The sequence below is a fragment of the Anthonomus grandis genome, chromosome 6 (genome assembly GCF_022605725.1).
Source record: "Anthonomus grandis grandis chromosome 6, icAntGran1.3, whole genome shotgun sequence".
Classification (NCBI taxonomy): Eukaryota; Metazoa; Arthropoda; class Insecta; order Coleoptera; family Curculionidae; genus Anthonomus; species Anthonomus grandis.
In genome coordinates, this window is record NC_065551.1 from 28,658,447 (window position 1) to 28,675,088 (window position 16,642).

The 16,642-nt window shown below is 29.7% G+C and overlaps 1 protein-coding gene across 5 annotated transcripts in view; it reads right to left on the minus strand.

Moving 5' to 3' along the window:
* Positions 1–354: 354 nt before the first annotated feature.
* Positions 355–16,642, minus strand: part of LOC126737690 (uncharacterized) — a 279,234-nt gene continuing 262,946 nt past the window's right edge. For all 5 annotated transcript variants that reach the window (XM_050442690.1, XM_050442689.1, XM_050442687.1 and 2 more), the window contains 4 exons: positions 11,304–11,405; positions 5,945–6,687; positions 4,959–5,868; positions 355–1,449 (listed from right to left, as the gene is read on the minus strand). In XM_050442690.1, the coding sequence (XP_050298647.1) occupies positions 579–1,449; positions 4,959–5,868; positions 5,945–6,575 (2,412 nt within the window). In that variant the 5' untranslated portion in view covers positions 6,576–6,687; positions 11,304–11,405 and the 3' untranslated portion in view covers positions 355–578. The remainder of the gene's footprint in view (positions 1,450–4,958; positions 5,869–5,944; positions 6,688–11,303; positions 11,406–16,642) is intronic.

The window sequence follows — 16,642 nt, forward strand, 5'->3', positions numbered from 1 at the left end:
TGAGAAACCGAGTTTAAAAGATCATGATTTTTTGCTAATCTAAGTTTTTCTCTTAAAGATTTTAGATTTGATTTTGTTTATTTCTTTCAACTTTATTTATTTAATGCATTTTTGAAAAAAATATAATTATATATTTATAAAAAAAAATTTTTTTTGTATAAAATTTTGAGTAAATTGCAGGCCTATTTATTTTATTTAGGCACAAAAATTTATTAACCTTAAATTTTAGATTAAGGTTTATTGCAATTTATTTCAGACTAGATTAGGCCGATTTTCCTTTTTTTTTTTGATACAACTATTACGTTTTCTTTTATGCTGCAAAAAAAACTGGAAATAAATAACAAGGACCACAGGTATTTTTATTATATATTTTATTAAACATATACCATTAATATTTTGACCATCAACATTTATTCCCAAACAAAAGTTTATTACAAGAAATATTTATATTGCTAACTATGACTTTTAATATTTTTATAGATATTAAAATAAAAACACACAAAACGCCTTTTTAGTAACCACTTATTCTTAAGTATCAACTATCGTTTAAAAAACTAACTTTTATTTTAAAAAAAAACTTAATTTCTTAACGTCCCTGGGGTTAAATTGTTAGAATTTGTAGGACTTCTTGCCATTAAGTACTTTGTTAGTTCGCTTTCGAATTTTTTAAAATCCACCGAATCCTGAATTGAATTCGAGTTCGGGGATGATATTATTTTATTGCTTATATTGTAACTACTAACTCCTGAAGATGAAGACGGCGTGGAAACGCTGTCCTTCATCTGTTCCTGACATATCGTGTCACAAGTCTCCTTCATTTTTGTTAACTGCTTTTGCAACACCCTGTATTCTTCTAAAAATTTCTCAAGCTGAGCAGCATGGTAGTCATAAGGGTTGGAATTTAAAGTGTGCAAGTCTTGCATAGGAGACAAACGAGTTTCTAAACACTTTACATCTAATAAAGGCGTCGCATTAAAATTTGAAACCTTGTCATCTCTGGTTAAATTAAGCATACTTCCGCTGGATTTTTTTATTGCTCTACTCTTCCCTATAGAATTTGCTAAAGGGTATCTCTGAGCTTCAATCGATGCCCTTCTGGTAAAGCTTTCTGAGCTGCTGGTACTTGCATACCTGCTTTCAGGCAACAAGGGTGATTGGCTGTCACTACTTTTATACCTTAATAAGTCCCTCTTTCTTGGCAAAGTACAAAATAATTCATTGATATCATTCGCACTTCCGTTTTCACTTTGAGTTCTGCTCTTATTGTTTTGTGAGTAGCTCGAATGTCCTACAACGTCTGGCACCTGCCTAAGCACGTTCGTCATGGAGTAAATGGGATTCGGAATAGTTTTCCATGCTGGCGCAGTCGTGTGGATCACCGGGTTTTCGTTAGTGGTCCACGTGTTAGATGTACCATACGTTGATTTGGGATTCTTCCTGATATTGTCTCTAGAAAAAAATAAAAACTAACAATAATGTATACAAGATTAGGCTACAAGAAATAACATGAGTAGTTTAAGGAATAATGTTATAAGATTTTTTTTTTATAAATATTTTTTTTTGGTAATCTACGAATTTAATAATATTTTCCAAAAATTTTTTTTTCCGAATGAAAACTTTGAAAATTAAAATTTCATGGTCCTGATTACTAAAGTTTATAAGGTTTTCTGTCAATTGGCCATGCCTCACGTAAAATAGTTGTCGCTCTAAGCCGGATTTTCCTCAGCTTCATCATTTTGTAATTACCCAATAAATTATTATAGGTTGGATTTCCTTACTTTGAATTTGCCTTCGTATAATGACAAAGTAACCGTTCAATCGAAATGAATTACTAAATCGCAACAGTTGAATGATAGAACCGGATGTACAAGCAACGCATAGTTGCCTTTATTTCTGATAAATTAAACATGATAGACAAATTATAGGTAGACTCAATATGAACCATTGCCCCACAAGACAAAAACGATTGTCTGTGATAAGTGAAGGATCACAGAAATTTTTAATTTTTTAATATTTAATACCAGTAATTCATATGGTATTAAGGAATACATAAGCAATGAAAGGAAATTTGTTGGAAAATATGCACTATATAGTAAGGAATTTAGAATTATTTAGCAACCTGATCACCTGGTATTACAGTAATAATAGACATTCAAGGGCTCTATTTATTTTATCGGGCTGCTTGGCAAATGGTAAAGCATTGAATATGTATCTTAGCAACTTTATTGCCTCTAAACTTAAAGATCCTTTAAGAGTATCATGGTGAATAACGATAGTATATATTATCAAATTTTTGCTTGTTTCCTCTACTTTACTTTCAAGCTACATAGAGTCCTTGACTTAAAAATATCTTTCTATATACATTTTAGTAGTAAGACCTCTTAGTTATTAGATACCAGGCCATAGTTAAGTGCAAATACCAGGTGTTCAGTTTACTGTAAAGTGCTCGTTTTTAGTACAACATTTAATACATCAACTCTGAATCATTTACTCTAGTCATCATACCTACATAACTAATCTTATAACTTATCGAGTTCTATCATTCCATTATCCTTGGCAAAACAAGGAGTTATAAGGACTTTAAATAATGTCTCCTCAGAATTTCCAAATAAAAAATTAAGAGTTCTAAGAAAAATCTTATTAAAGGATTAAAAAGGAGTTATTCTGTTACTGTGAGATGATATAGACTCAATAAAACTTCACTCATAAAAGTGACTCATATAATAGAAGGAAAAATAACCCGACTATCGAGAGCTGAATATATGGACTTTAATGAGATTACTTTTTATATTAAAATTATTATTTAATTGTATGTTTACTTCATTGGAGTCCTGAAAAACGAATAATTGCAATGATTTTTCTGTCCCTCTTTCGCCACGAATTTCTGTAAAATTCAGTTACAACTAACATAAAATTCCTTAAACCGGATCATTTGGCTTGAATAAAATGAGCCAATTTTTTACACTCTTTAGAAGATTGCAAATGTACATTGCTTTGGATCACTTGGATTGGACTTTTTATACCCTTAATAACATTGGTACATTATTGTTTCCCTAATATAATGCAACTAGTTTCATAGTTTTACATTTAGTTCTTTTCAAGATATCTGACTTTTAGTGGCACTAGGTCCATTAAGGACAATCGTTCTTTGAACTGTCAACGGATTTTGAAGTTAAATGACTTGTAAACTTTTGCTTTGATCTTTTTACACTTTAAATGATATTTGTAAAGCATAGATTTCTTAATGCAACGCAGCTAGTTTTATAGTTTTTCCTTCGATAGTTTTCAAGGTAATTGAGTTTAAGTGGCACTAGGTCTACTAAGGACAATCGTTCTTTAAACTGGAAACTGACTTTGAAGTCGCATGATTTGTAAAGTTTTACTTGGATCTTTTTACACCATTTATAATATGTGTACAATATAGTTTCCTTAATATAATGCAACTAGTTTCATAAATTTGCCTTTAACAGTATTCAAGATATTTAATTTTTAATGGCACTAGGTCTACTAAGGACAATCGCTCTTTGAACTGTTAACTGACTTTGAAGTCGCATGATTTGTAAAGTTTTATTTGGATCTTTTTACACTATTTATAGCATTTGTACAATATGGTATTCTTAATATAATGCAACTAGTTTCATAGATTTGCCTTTAAGAGTTTTTAAGATATTTAACTTTTAATGGCACTAGGTCTACTAAGGACAATCTTTGAAGTGGAAACTGACTTTGAAGTCGCATGATTTGTAAAGTTTTACTTGGATCTTTTTACAGTCTTATCAACTTTTGTACAGCATATTTTTTTTAATATAAAGCTCTAGTCTCATAATTTTATCTTCAGTAGTTTTCAAGACATTTAACTATTAGTGGCACCTAATTACTAAGTCTACTAAGGACAATCGTTCTTTAAACCTTCAATTGACTTTGAAGTCGGATGACTTGTAATCTTTTACTTGGGCCTTTCTATATTCTTGACAACATTTGTACACCATAATTTTCTTAATATAATGTAACTAGATTTATAGTTTTAACTTTAGTAGCTTTTAAGATATTTGACTTTTAATGGCACTAGATCCACTAAGGACAATCGTTCTTTGAACTGTCAACTGGCTATGAAGTCAAATGACTTGTAGCCCTCGATAGTCTGGTTACAAGGGAATATTTATGACTAAAAGATTATAAAGTTAAAGAAATAATAGAAAAAATTCAAAGAGATATCAAATGATAAAGTTTAGAATAAGGTGTAACTAGTAGTTTCCTTAAAGAAGTGAATTATTGCTGATCAGATGACACCCATAATCCACTATTGAGAGAAACTATAGAAATTATTATGATTTTAATAAAAAAGGTGTTAGTGTTAGTTTTTTTAACTTCTAGAGCAGCTAATTATTGTTAGAGAACTTGGAGAAGACCATGTGTAATCGTTGTATATTGCTCTTAATCTTTAAATATGGAATTTATAGTAGCTTAAATGCTACGAAAATACTATTCCACAAATTACTTTAACCCAGATGCGATAGGCATTTCAATAGTTCTCGTATCATCGTATTTCATTTACCGTTGGATACCAGAGCATCCCATGTTTTAGCAACAGGTTGAACACCTAATCTCATGTTACCTACGAGAATTACAACTATTTTGTATATGTTCGCATAGATTGTGCTTATGTTTTAATTTAATATACATTTAGGTAATATGCATATTTCGCTTGTAGCCTCTTAATTAAGTTTAAGTGCAGATTACTTAAGTAGAATTAAATATATGTTACGCTTTTTTAATTTTACTAGAAAACATACCCAACAAGTCAATTTCTAAGGCCAGAATATATTTAATTCATGTGATTTATCTGAGACAATTTATTACAGTCATAATCTAGGATCGCGTTTTTATGAGACTTTCGCATCTGAGTTAGTGCAATTTATGCCTATACTACAAAACCAACAATATAAACAATACACTACCTAGATCCGACTTCGTTTTCTTTACTTGGAGTCGAAGTGCCCATCGCACTAGCTGATACTTGGTTAGGTTGTTCTTCGTTGGTCCATTTCTTCTCGTTTGAAGTACCAGGCGTCGTAATCTCCAAAGTACTTTCCTCTTCTTCATCATTTTCATGGTCCGTGTCCACACCAGGAACTACACTATAGTCGCCGTTTTTCTTCGGTATTGTTATCAAAGCATTATCTTCCTTACTCACTCCACCGTTTGCACTTCGCTGACAGACTTTTTGTTTGAGCTCGATTTTTTCGTAATTATCCTCGCGACCGCACTCTTCACTGTGCCACTTTAGTAGGCGCTTTTTTCGGACACTAATAAAACCTGCCGCAATTAAACAGCAGGAAAATGTCAAAATTATACCGAACAAGAGACCGATTATCAAAAGTTTATGTGAAAACTGAATGTCACTATTGTTTTTTGCCACTGTTAAAGTAACTACCGCTTCTGATTTGCCCGCTTTATTCTCAGCCACGCACATGTATGTACCTGCATCTTGCAGTTCTGCACTATAAATTGTAAGTTCACTTACATTTAATTTTTGATTCACTATATACAACTTTTTACCACTTAATGGAGCTGCACCACTTATATTCATTAAAACCTTGTTTCTAAGAAGCCACTTTACGTCCGGCCTAGGTATGCCATCAATGTTACAAGATATTGTCACATTTTTGCCTTCGACACCGTGAGTTTTCCCTTCGCTGGAGTAAATTTTGGGTGAGCATGCAAATTCGTCCAGATCCAACATCTTCCAGGATTTGTCTTGCAGCCTTTTTGGAGCTTGACAGATTGGTGGAATATCGTAGGGCACATTTTGACGTAGCATCCAATTTCTTAGTTCGCCTAGCTTACAGGAGCAATTCCAAGGATTACCTGTCAAAGAGTAAACAAGTTTTTATTTATGAGCTAATTTCAAACTGTATTTATATATATAAGATAAAAATATTACCTGATAACTCAAGCCCGTGCAAATTCCTGAGAATAGTAAATGAAGTAGCCTCAACTTCTGTCAATCGATTATTATCAAGTTTGAGCCATTTTAGTGAGTCTTCTAATCCAACAAACGCTCTTAGATCTATTTTGTTGATTTTACAACTAGATAGATCTAGCTTAAATAGCTGTGGAACACTGCTGAATGCTGCATTAGATACAATTTGTATTGGATTATTGTTTAAATGTAACTCTCTGAGTTCTGATATGGACTCAAAACTATCTGTTGGTATGGTGCTGAGCTGATTGTAGCTCAAGTCTAACTCAACTAAATTAATAAGATCTTTAAATGCGTATCTCTCTATAGTTTTTAGGTTACATTTGGCTATGAAAATCTTTTGTAGATTCACCAAGCCAGCGTTACTGAATTCACCATTTTTAAGAGAGCTTATCGGGTTGTCTCTTAAATCTAATATTTGCGTCCCACTATCCAAAACTGGGGGAACACTATTGAGATCGGCATGCTGACATATGACAGATTCTTTTCCATATTTCCATTTGCACTCGCATAAACGAGGACACTCGGCCATTATTGTGGGTGTTAGTATAACGAAAATGAGTGGACATAACAGGAACTGATTCACGTTCATTCTGGAACTTTTGGTATTAATACTGTTGTAGCTATCGATGAGATGTTTGAGTCTCCTCTTCTTCTTCGGTGTCCATAATATAGTTAGAGCAGTGGAATTTTAGTGTTAGAATCTGTAAATAAAAAGGTACTTTAGTTAAACAGCAGCAAAAGACAATAAAAAAATAGGTCACTAAGTTGGTGTTGTAAGTAAGCAAGAGAGGAGAGAATTTATTTATCATTTGATAGTCAATATTTTTTTCACTTATTACTTAAATTACAAAATTATCAATTAAATAGAAAATTATCTTAGTAGAAAAATATCGTTAACTCATGTGGAAAATTTAAGATAAAAAACATATGTATATAATAAGTAACATTGCATCAGTTTACTCAAAAATACTAATAGTAGGAAAAGAGGCTATATGCTCTTAATGCCATCTAGGTATAATATATTCAGGGAATCATTAAATCAACTTTAAATTAAGAAATTATTAAATATGAACAAGAAATTGATAATTTTGATCAATATCATAAAGTTTTCTAGTTATAATAAATATTTGTCGAAACTTTACTCTTGTAGAATGAAAAATTTAATGCAAGAAGACAGGATATAGTTATAGGGTATAGTTACAAGATCCAGGAAAAACGTTGGCAATATTGGTCAAAGCAGAATTTCCCCATAGATAAACTTTTAATCCCTCAAGGGATTTAATTCGGTATAAATAAAATAAATTTATAGTCTAAAAAAGGAAAATAAACATGTTTTTACTTAGAGCTTAGCAAGTAAGTAACTTAGACCTGAATTTCTAGAGGATGATCTCTAGAAGGCTATTTAAAGATGTCTGGCAAACATTTCAAATATTAAAGGTTTGGATTTAAATACACTTATTAAAGATTTAATGTATGCATTAGAAGATTAATAAATAATTTAATGAAAAATTCTAAAGTACCTACTAAAGAAACTTTGTAATAAAAACAAATAAAATGATACATATATGATAATAAATAACGAGAATTTTGGTAAAAGAAAGTTGATTAAGCTTTTAATATAAATTATATTAACTAGATTAAACCAAGTAGAAATAAAAACGATAAATTCAATAGAAAAATACGCGAAAGGAAAAAGCGGTTTTTATATAACTTTACTACTTTCAATTTATATAGCCACTTCTCTACTGCGAAATAGATACTTATACGAGCCATATATAGTGGAGAAACAGAGAAATATCATCTATTTCAAAGAAATTATTAAAAGGTTTCAATAAGTAGTTTTTCCTGGTTATATATAGCTCATACTAAAAGCTAGAAAATAAGATTGTATGGAATATGTACTTTGACTAAATCCCAAAATTTAAAGTGAGCTAAACTGCTGATACCTAAATGAACTTACTCAGGTATAATTAAAAATAAAGAATAATTAATTTGTAGCCTAAATAAAGTAAACTAAAATGATCTAAAATTAATTTGGGAGAATTCAGAATACAGAATAATCTGAAAAAAATAGATAAGTAATGCCTTTGCAGGATAATTTTAATTGAATGGTATATACATATAAGGTTTCATCTTCATTCTACTTAAAAACTCCGAGTGAGCTAAAAATTTTCTATACATATTTACTTTATCAGAAATTCTGATTTATAAATTTTATTGACTTATTGATATACATATGGGTTAACAGCATAAAATCACAATATTAAATAAGTTAGATCAAAAACATTGGTCTTTTTTTTATTTTTAGCTAAGGATTGTTATAATGCACTAACGCTTATATTAAATATATCACAGTTAAAATTTTTTAGCAGTCCCATATGCCTATCCAGTGGGTTATGAATGCCATAAGCTGTTCTATGAAAAGAGGTATTAAAAGTGTTGTAATGAAAACATAGAGTATAAGTAGGAACATTTTAGTGAATCTGACTTAGGAAGTTTGGAGAATCAATAAATATAAATCCAAGAATAACCTTTTATACATACAAAACACAGTTCCCAACATATATTGACGGAAGTAAAGTCAAAGACTTTCCAAAAATAATATTATTTGTATGGTAGTCACAATACCCAAGAAATTTATGTTGCACTTGCTCTAGAGTTTCTATATGAAAATAGAAAGTTCAAACCACTGAGCAATGCTGGATCTACTAACATGGATCTGACCTGATAATCGATTAAACTGGCAACGTCCCATGAAAGGGATTTATCCATGCGGTTTAATTGCCCGTAATTGGTTGCATTTAAAAGTATTGACTCATATTGAAGTATCTAATGACAAGGGCTTCCGTGTCATTTCGTGTTACTTAAGTTGGTATGTCTAGTGTTCCATGATTATAATTATGCAAAATTGCATAGGAAATAACCATGAATGTTTTATTTATAATAATTTTATTTTAATTATTTCTATTATTTAATTTTCTATTTACGCCGTTTTCTTAGATAGCATGGTTATATTAAATTGACTGAACTTTAAGTGACTCCACTCTTTATTCCAAAAATAACAAACAAATAAAACCCCTGAAATCCCCCTTGAATATTTTAAACTAATTTAATAAGACGAAACTTTTTAGCCGGATATACTCTAATTCCATACCAAACTACTTAGTCACAAACATGCCCTCGAATTTCTAGACTTAATTGGGCATGATTATGAAGGATTATAATTGGACTCCCTAAGGACGAAGAACTGACTTTGAAAATTAACTTCAAAATGATAATGGTCCCAGCTCTCTCGCTGTATAGCACATATTATGATGCTCCAGTTAAGCGCTTTGATATTGTGTTTCTATATGGGATAAACAGATGACCTTAGGAATGCGTATTTTGATATTTAACGTTCACTGAATAAGTCTCTGCCTTTTATTTTATATGAAGAAAGTAAAATAGTTCTTGTTTTAAGTTTTGTCAAGAATTAGATACTTTAAAACTGACTTTGAGTACAATAAAAAATATTCCAAATTATTCATTTAATTAATTATAAAAAGTGTCTTAATTATTAATTTATAGGAAACCGTCAGCTTTAGTATTTCACTTATTAGGATTTCAGTTATTTTTAACTAAACATACAAAAATATTTAAAACTAAAGTAAGTTTTTATTATTTTTCACAAAAATTAAGCGATCGTATTTTTAATTGCTTAAATTTGTACAAATATCTCGCACAAAAAAAATGGTGGCGTATACAAACAACAAATAAATTTTAAATAGGTAACCATTTGCGACGTCATTGCATTAAAATTTAAATTTCAAAAATAGCATCTTATTAATTTTTGTTTTCGGTCAAGTATGCGTTTTGCAAAAAAATTTATTTAAGGTTTTTTCTTAGCTGTTAAATAATAAACATGCTGGTAATTTGTCAGTTAATTTTAAAGCATTTTATTTTTTTTATGGAGGCCCGAGACGTGCTGAGATATGATTTTTAATTATTTATTTCTAAACGAAACAAAAAATTCCATGTTATACGCAAAAAAATTTAAGAGACCAAAAAGTTTCATTTTTAGATGCTTTATTTAAAAGAAATATCATACTTACAAAAAATGTACCGGGCGATATTTTTTTTACAAAAAAATCATCCGACTTAGCCCGTGGGCACGCCCCTGAAATTTCTAGGCCAGATGTGAGAATTCCAAAAGGTACCTTATAAAGTGAGTAACAAAATGTAAAGATTTCAACAAATTCGGTAAATGCGTTTATGAGATATTAATAAAAAACCGATTTAAAAAAAAAGCTTAACACCCTGTATCTCAAAGACAAAGCATTTCCGGACATATGTTTATATGAACTTTTTTACTTAAAAAATGACAAGGAATCACCCCTTAAAATTAAAGTCATCACTTATGTTACACCCTGTATATTACTTTAAAAAGTACTATTAGGTTAAATGAAGCATATTTTTTATAGTAAATTATAGCTATATATTAGTTATTCTCAAAAACAGGATTAATATCATAAGCGACCAACCAAATAAGACTTTTTTACTATAGATTGCTTAAAATCTAACTTTATCAATTTTGAAGATTAAAAATAACTTATTTCCAAAAATCTAATGACTTTTTTTGATTTTATTTTCAAAATAATTTTTTCAAGTACTCTATATAAGCTACATAAACTACATATAACAACACGCTAACAATAGAAAATCGATACTGGTATGTTTAGCAAAATTAGTAATGACATTTTATTTATAATAGTTTTTAACAAATTAAAGATGAAAAAAATAAATGATGTTTAAAATGTTTTTCGTTATTAGATAATATCTGCATCTAAGAACAATGAAAATCAAAAAAGTTTTATATATAATTAGGTTCTATTAAAATTAATAAGTGTATTCTTTTAAAATGCTTAGTAAGACTTCTTTAATTTTTGAACATAAATTATGGTCTTAGTTGATCATAAATAATAATTTTTAGATAGGTAATTTTTGAACTATATCATTAACATTTGTTATTGTCTTTTTTCTTCGCACTCATTTATTGCATGTTAATTTGAGGAGTGATGTTAATAAATAAAAAAATAAATTAACTCGAAAAACTTCATTTGTTAGATGCAGAATTTAAAAACCTAGATAGCAAACAAACTTGTCAGGAATTTTTTTAGGAAATTACATGTGAAAAGGAGTATGGATCTTGATGTAAATAAATTTAGAAACACGTTTAGCCAAAATGTCATGTTATTTTAAAAAGTAAACTTTCCTCTTTTTGCTAAAGTTTTTTGTTAAATTTCCAAAGATTGTTTTTTAAAATTCATACTATACTTACATTTTCACTTATTCCATTTTCTTCAAATCATAGTAGTATAGAAGCCATTGCTGGTTTTTTTATTAAAAAGCCATCATCAATTATTTTGGATGTGATTTAATCCTGCAACAATAGAGAAAATATATATAATATACATTTATTGTCAAAATCTATAAAAAGTAACGTATTCATTAATGGATAAAAAATTTAATCTTTTTATAGCGGAATAAGATTATTTAATATAGCACTTCATCCACCAAGTGGTTGTTTTGAAACGCTTAACATTAATTAATATAAATAGGATATTCAAAGTTCCAAGTATCTATTATATTACTTTAACTTTTTACTTTAAAAGTAATGGTACGTTTAGAGCACCATCAGAATGATGCTTACGATCAATCAATATTAAAAATAATAAAAAAATCCTTACAGCATATAAATAATTATAAGTAATATATTTTTAATTAATTATAATATTAAGTACCATTTTCATATGAAATATTTATAACACATATAAAATTGGTTTATCTTTTAACGATCCAAATTTTGTCAGTTATCTGCTAAGATTTTGAGTTTTGGGGTTAAAGAAATAAAAGTTCAGTTTAACTTAAAATCGCCGACGTTTCGCAAAATATATTTGCATCTTCAGGGTAATTTTAAAATTGTGAACGTAGTCTTAAGATAAATGAAAACATAGACGAAAAAACATTTAGGTATAACGGATAATACATGGACTTTTCTTTACACAAGACAAGACACGTACGAATTAAAATGCTTTGGTATAATGGTAAAGTGCACTTTACCATTATATCAAAATCTTTTCCTTTTAGTTAATTCAAAAAAATCTTTACTTTGTTAATGATGCAACAAACAGATATAAATTCTTAATTGATACAGATGAAGGAATTTCCATTTTAAAAGATAAAGTTGCTCAAGACTATTGCGATCATTTAGAAGGACACTTAATTGTACAAGGCCAAAAGGAAAACATTCAATTAATGAATCTGTTTTAGTACCATTCGAAATCTAATTTAATTAAAGAAAATAAAATCATTAAAAATAAAATTAAAATTGAACCACGAATAGAAAAAGTACTAAATGTAAAATAAAATCTTTCTAACACTGATGCAATAATTTGTGCAAAATAAATAGAGATAGTTTATCTCGAAAATTCTACGGTTTATGTAACTTCAAATGCCTTTACAAAACCAGTGAATTTTTCTAGCATTGAATAATTTCGACCAGTAACAACTTTCTCATGTTATAAAATAACAATTACGTATTGATCATTTCAATCCTGGATAAACAGAAGCAATTACCAATCTTTGTTGAAGATTTTAAAGATAATTTTTACCTAGAAAAAGGCAAATTAGCAATTGTGAAATTAAATATTCAATAGCTACAGAAAATACTAAACCTATATTCCCAAAATCATATCGACATCCTCAAATTCATAAAGAAGTAAAGACTCAAAAAAGTTTAGATCACGGTATAATATGAGCTTCAATTTCTTTATGGTCATTTCCAGTATGGGTTGTCCCCAAGAAATTGGAGGCCACTGATAAGCAAAAATGGCGAGGTCTTAAGGTCTTTAGTGTCAAGGATAAATATCAGTTACCAAATATTTCAGATTACCTGGATCAGTTAGGTTCATGTGAATATTTTACAGCTTTAGGGTTCAGGTTTTCATCAAAATGAAATTAATCCTAAAGATATTCCAATACTGATGGTCTTTACATAACATAATATAAATTGAATTAATATGCAGAAGAATTAAATAAAATAATCCAGCAACCATTCATTAATGAGAATATTCATTATTCTAAAGTAATTATTATATCTCTAATTGTCCAAATTGTTTCAAATTTAGACTTTTCTTATAGACACTTCTTGAGAATTTTAAAAGAACCAAAACAAAGACTTAGTGTCCATGTTGGAGAATCTATTAAGGAGGGATTTAATTAAAATTCCAATAAAAGTCTTACGTAAAAGCTATTTCGACGCAATAGTAACTAAAAGGGAGAGTCCTTATATCAACGATTTATACCGAGATAATCAAAGTCGCAACAAATGTTTATTACATCAACAAGTCACACAAATGTCAAATTACTTGAGAACAAAGAACTTATATTTTAATAAGCATACATCCCCATTTACTCAAAACGCAAAAAGGACCATTCTAGTAAACAGAATGTAATTTCTGACAGCGCCATCAGGAACTCTACGTAATATTAAATGCCACATCAGCACTACCTAACCTTAAAGCTTGCCACGTAGTAATAATCGTATACTTTTCTGTTTATTTGTTTTATTTTATTTATGGTAATTAAAGTTTTTTTTAAGAGTAAAATCAGTATTAGTAACTTACTATCTCACACGCTCAACACTTAAAAAGAAGACGAAAATAGACTTATTTACGTATTTAAAAGAAATATGAACTTAAATCTGTAATGATAAGTATATTTTGTTTATATTTTTAATTTAATTTAATTTTACTTTAATAACCTTGATCACGATAGTAGATATAACTTCCGAAACGTTGGTTCAAATTAGGTCTTCTAGTTGTTTTTATCGTTTTTTAATTTTAATATTCATAATAAAGTTAGGTAGGATATTGAAAAGAAGCAACGAGCTCAGAGATTAATAAATTAAACCTAATATATAAAAAAACTATTATACCTTAAGTAAATTATTGTACTTAAAACTTATTGAACTTAAATTAAGTATATCGAACGGTATATTACAGATTTGAGTTCATATTTCTTTTAAATACGTGAACAAGTCTATTTTCTTCTTCTTTTCACTTTTTGAGCGTGTGAGATAGTAATTTCCAAATTGAGTAACTTAAATATACTTTAAAATTTGGGAAATAAATCTTTTTCTTATTTTGGTGTTGTTGTGAGACAGCCCCAGTACACTCTATAATTTGTATATCAGGATTGAGGTTAAATGGGTGCTCACCCTTTTCGATACGATTTGATAAGGATTCAATTTCTAGAAACGTCTATATATTTGAAAATGCAACATACGTAATAAAATTTCCGCTAAATGGATATCGCCTATATACCAATGAATGAGCAGCATAATATCCAAATCCCCGAGAGTAGCGAAAAAATAAAATTGAAATCCGGAATCCGGCAATGCATCAAACTTTACGAGAGTATATCTTCGCTCCTTTAATACATATAAATTTTCGTCTAAATCTCGGCGGCGAGAAAAATAAATTAGGATATAAAGAGGGAAAATCAAAGAAGTCATTTCGAATAACGCGTCGCTATGTCACTCTCTCGCTCTCGCTCGCCGTTTTCTATCAATATGCAAGGATTTGACAGAGAAAATCGAACGAAATCCCCGATATTGAAATAACAAGGCCGAGGGAACTCCGCTTTGACATAAAAAACCAATTTAACTTCGAGCACCCACCACGTGCCATTATTTCAACTTTGTCGCCAACTGTCGCTTTCATATATAAATTCGCCACGTTGGACCTTACTTTTTTAACATGGGACAACATCTTTCTTCGCTTCGGCAAAAGTAAGTAAAAAAAAATACAAAAATCTCATACTCTTTCGATTATAAGTTTTACTTGGGTAAGAAATTTACATTTCGACATATTTGAAATAAGTTTTCTTTCTAAATCTTGTAACGATATTGTAAGCATTGAGAAACCAGCTGATTCTTTGTCATTTTGGAATGTTTGTAGAAATCTTCTGGAACAGCATTCTGCGAGTATATAAGGAGCCGTATCCTTGATAGGAGGTGTCACCTGTCAGTTCAGTATATTGGCGCGAGATTTAAATAAATACAGTAAAAAAATATCTTTAGTTGTCGTAAGTGATCGTATTTTCATAAAGTAGTTCAGTAAATAAACTATTTTCAATTATTTTAATTTACACCTAACGAACGGTAAAAACGCTACAATATTATGCAGTACTTTGGTCCGTAGAGATTTTGTTGAGACACGCTTCTGTTATTTTAAAATTTTTGATTAGTATAAGAACATTCGGACCTTCATTTTGTTTCCTGGTCACGATTTTACCTTAAATTTATTCCTATAATTTACCCTAAATAAGTCGTTTAAAAAGACGAAAGAAATCCAAAATAACTTGAGAGCAACAGATGAAAATAACCTTTAATAGGAATGATAGTTAATAATGAGGTGGGAGAATTTTGGCAGATAACTACTAAATGAACTCAACATGCATAGTTTTGACAGATAAATAAAAGCAAAATAATATAAGTTTAAACATTATCCTAATAAAAAAAAATTGATAGCTTTTCGCCGTACATGGTCCTCAAGAAGATGTATGTCGAAACGCTCCAACAAAATCCTTCGAGAAATTTAATTAATATATTTTGAACTGCTCTTATTATTAATAAAACAGTTTATTTCCGCAATGTTCAAAGTTGCAGAGAAAATTATTACGGGCCAGCGACGAGTAACATGAGCGCAGTTATAAGTTGCGCATATTTTGTTCATAGAATGGACATCACCTTTTATTTTATTGTAGTCTACAATTATTGCCGATTTTCCAGTTGCTTCGTCGTCGTATTATCATTGTTGTGCATGGTTAAGAGAACAAGAACATTCTTTTTCCTTAAAATATATGACACAATTGTGGCTTTTTCTTGAAATTCACAACATGCTTGTTTTTTTACGATGTGTAATGGATTCACTAAAATCTAGGGGAAGCTCCTTTCTATTTGTCGGTATTGTACCATGTATAGTTAATTTATGATCAACCGAAATTGTATTTACCAGAGCTATGCTATTAAAGTCATAGTTCTTTTCCGTAAACTCGGATAAGGAGTGACACATTACGAATTGAAACTTTATAGGGGTCTGGTGGTTGTTATCCAACACAAATTTCTAATTTATTAGTAGAAAGCATTTTGGCATCTACTAAGGAATTCATCTTATCTTAGTACCATAGTTGTTTGGTTTTTTGGGCATATATACTGAAAAACCACTGAATAAATAATAAATACCCTTTGTTTGAACAACTCAAAACTTCTTAGGAGATTTCAACATTCCAGAATATATATTATATAAAAACTGTGCATAACCGTCCTGGGTGACTAATCTGGTTAAGATTTTTTCAACTGGAAGCAAATAAATATAGTCAAGCCAAAGGAGGATCTTGTTATGACGTCTAGATGTGCATTTTGCATATTGCATTATATTTAAAAACAACTTCGACAAAAACCCGAATAGCGGTAAAATTGATAATATTTTTATGACTATAAAGGGGCTGACCACTTCTAGAATCTTAGAGGAATTCTAAGTTTAAAACTGTAATTATATTGCTCCCGTGTCTCTCATTACCAGTCTGGTCTGCCCATTACCTTAAATTAATAAA